General features: G+C 53.4%; 1 protein-coding gene across 1 annotated transcript in view; it reads right to left on the bottom strand.

The window, feature by feature from the left end:
* Nucleotides 1-3,024, bottom strand: part of LOC101996477 (short transient receptor potential channel 2) — a 15,820-nt gene that overhangs the window by 7,628 nt on the left and 5,168 nt on the right. Inside the window, exons 4-8 of the mRNA XM_005368814.2 lie at nt 2,775-2,939; nt 2,137-2,311; nt 1,315-1,515; nt 807-969; nt 322-414 (exon numbers count right to left, since the gene is read on the bottom strand). Coding sequence (XP_005368871.1) covers nt 322-414; nt 807-969; nt 1,315-1,515; nt 2,137-2,311; nt 2,775-2,939 — 797 coding nt within the window. The remainder of the gene's footprint in view (nt 1-321; nt 415-806; nt 970-1,314; nt 1,516-2,136; nt 2,312-2,774; nt 2,940-3,024) is intronic.

Below are 3,024 nucleotides of genomic sequence, written 5' to 3'. Positions count from 1 at the left end.
CGTGGGTGCCCAGTGAAGGACGTGGGTGCCAGTGAAGGGGTGGGTGCCAGTGAAGGGCGTGGGTGCCCAGTGAAGGGCATGGGTGCCAGTGAAGGGGTGGGTGCCCAGTGAAGAACGACACACATGACTGAGGAATCTCTTGATTACTATTCCCATATGATTGACATTTGTCAGAGAGAAGGGCTGGAAACAAGTGGCTGTGCAATCAAATAAATTAGCGACTGTACGAGTAAATCACTGCAGGCTGGTAAGAGAGCTACTGAGTGAGCCACCAGGGAAGGGCCACCCCAGCCCCGGCCCCGGGCCCCGGGCCCGGCGTACTTGCCCAGCTGCTCCGTCTCCTGGTACGGCACATAAATGTTGTTGAGGCCACAGAGAAAGGCAGTCAGGATGATCATGAGGATGAACATGAACCTGAGAGGGAGTAGGGTGTGAAGGGGTCAGAGCAGGTCTCCATCCTAGAAGTCGGGGTCTGGGAAAAGGAGTCAGGGAAAGTAGAGGTTGGCCTTCCTAGCTCTTTGTTTTTATTTGACTTTTTGCCTTCTGACTTTAATTTCCAAGAAGAGGAAAGCAGTAAGACATAGAGCTGTTCTAGAAGTGAGGTTCAGAAGCAGCCACCAAGGGCTCTTTCAGCTATTGGTGGCTTGTAATGGTGACTAGGGCGGGAGCCGTAAACCTCCCTGCTGAGAAAAACACATTCACATTCTGCCTCTAGATTCCAGGGTTCAGAGACCGCTGGAGATCTGTCTTGTGAGAGAAACATGGGTTTGGAAGACGGAATCTGTGGGGGCGAGGGGAGTACACACCGGATCATGTCGTCAATCATCCTGCCAATGGAGATCTGCAGAGTGCCCAGTGACTCGTGAGCTGGCAGGATATATGCCAGCCGGGTGAAGCTCAGCATGCTGGTGACGGCGAAGAGCACCTCGGCCAGGAACTGAGGGTCCTCTGTGCGCCACTCACTCCGCTCTGTGCGGGGCAGAGGGGCCTGAGCGGCAGCACTATGGGCCATGTGACCAGCTACCTCTGCACCCGCCATGTCTTCCTCACCAGGATGTACTGTGTCATCGAACTAGTAACCAAAATAAATTCTAAACTCCTGTCTTAAGTTGCTCAGTATTTTTGTTGTTGTTTTGTTGTCTGATTTTCAAGACAGGGTTTTTCTATGTAGCCTTGGCTGTCCTGGAACTAATTCACTCCGGAGACCAGGCCAGCCTGGTATTTTCCTGAGAGCTGGAGTTAAAGGGAGTGTCACCAGTGCCTGGCTATTTGCTGGGTATTTGATCACAGCAAAGAGGAAGGTCACACCCTCACCAGCAGCGGTGAAGTAGTGGCAGGTAGCGCTGTCGGAGGCTTCTTGGCAGTGCATGTAGGCCAGCCCAGCCAGCAGGAGGCGCAGGGCAAACGATGCCAAGTACAGCGACAGGATGACCACATCCAGGAAATTCCACCAGTCCAGGAGGTAACTGCGCAAGCCCTCGATCCACACCTCCTTACACTCAAACCACAGGAAGCCTGGAAGGGGAGAGGGGTCGGGAGAGAAGGGAGGAGCCTCCTCCTCCTTCAAGGACACAGATAGGTTGCAGTGGCAGGGCATTGATGGGGGGGGGGTGAAACATTTAACCCATCCATGTGCAAAGTGACCTTCTGGAAAGATAAGGATCCCCTCATTGGTGCAGACTGCTCTCATGATGGATGTGACCCACACAGGAAGCTAGACAGGTGTCACGAAAGAGCAAGCCCCACGGGGACCCCACCAAACCATATTAGGCAAATATTTAAAGACTCCATTTTATTACTTTTTAAATTTAAACGTTTGATATTTGTGTGTGTGTGTGTGCGCGCACATGTGGAGGTCGGAGGACAACTTGTGGGAGCTGGCTTTCTTCCCTCTCCAGGCGCCATTGTTCACTGAACATCTGAACCTCTGGTGCCTTTGAGACAGGGTCTCACTACGTAGCCCTGGTTGGCTTGGAATTTGTTACCTCAGCTTCCTGAGTGTTGGGGTTACAGCTGTGTGCCACAGCAACCCAGCTCTAGTATATGATCTTGCATTATCAGCCTGCTCGGTGTGGCCAAGTCTCGGTGCCAGAGCTGGCCATGGAGATGGATATTGGTGGGCTCTTGCATACGTACCCGTGACCCAAATCATGTGTAGTGAAGTCTCCCAGACACTCTGGCTGCGGCCTTTGAAGGTGCTCAGCTGAGTCTCCATGACCAGGGACTCTCCCAACAGGAATATGAGAAACCACAGATAGGAGGCAGAGTGCAGCAGGAACTTCAGCACTGGGACCTTCAGCAGGCGGCCGAGCTTTGGGGGAAACAGGAAAGCGTGGCTGTCAGAGGCCCATTGTTCTTGGAGCCCTCTAGACGGCTTGGCCCCCATGTGAGTCTGCGGCCTTCAGATTCACCCACTCATCTAGGCAATACTATGAAGAATGTGGGGTGCACCAGGCCCTATATTTTCTGTCTGTTTTCTCTTTCACAACCATGTAAGATGTTATTACTGCCTCCCCAACTTTTTTGGGGGGTGGGGAGAATCCAACAGGAGAAGTTCAAACTGAACCAAACTGAAAGGTAAGAACATCACCACTCCCTTCTAAGCCTGCTCCTCTTACCTCAGAAAGCACCGGGCTGCCCAGCAGGGGCCTGTGTGGCCCCTCTCCACCCTTTCTCTTACCGCAGTCTGGCAGTTTTGTAACGCCTGTCCCTGTCCCCAGACCCCTGTGTACTTCCAGAACAAAGCAAGGAATCACTCATCTTATTCTTTGTACCCGGGACTTGGGCGCCAGCCAGTAGCCAATGCAGAGGAAGGGCATGGTGAGGAAGATGAGAAAGGCAACGAAGAGCTTCCAGATGGTGGTGCTTCCACGCCAGCCAGCCAGGTTCCCACACCAGATGGAAGACAGAACTTGCTGGCAGATGGGGTGTGCTACAAACTAAGCAGAGACAGACGGGCCATGAGAGGAGGTGGCCACCAGGAGGAAGGCCAGAGACGGGCCAGGAGAGGAGGTGGCCACCAGG

The sequence above is a fragment of the Microtus ochrogaster genome, unplaced genomic scaffold, assembly GCF_000317375.1.
Source record: "Microtus ochrogaster isolate Prairie Vole_2 unplaced genomic scaffold, MicOch1.0 UNK41, whole genome shotgun sequence".
In the NCBI taxonomy this organism is placed as follows: Eukaryota; Metazoa; Chordata; class Mammalia; order Rodentia; family Cricetidae; genus Microtus; species Microtus ochrogaster.
Note: the sequence above shows the minus strand (reverse complement) of the source record. Positions and strands in the feature narration are given on the sequence as shown.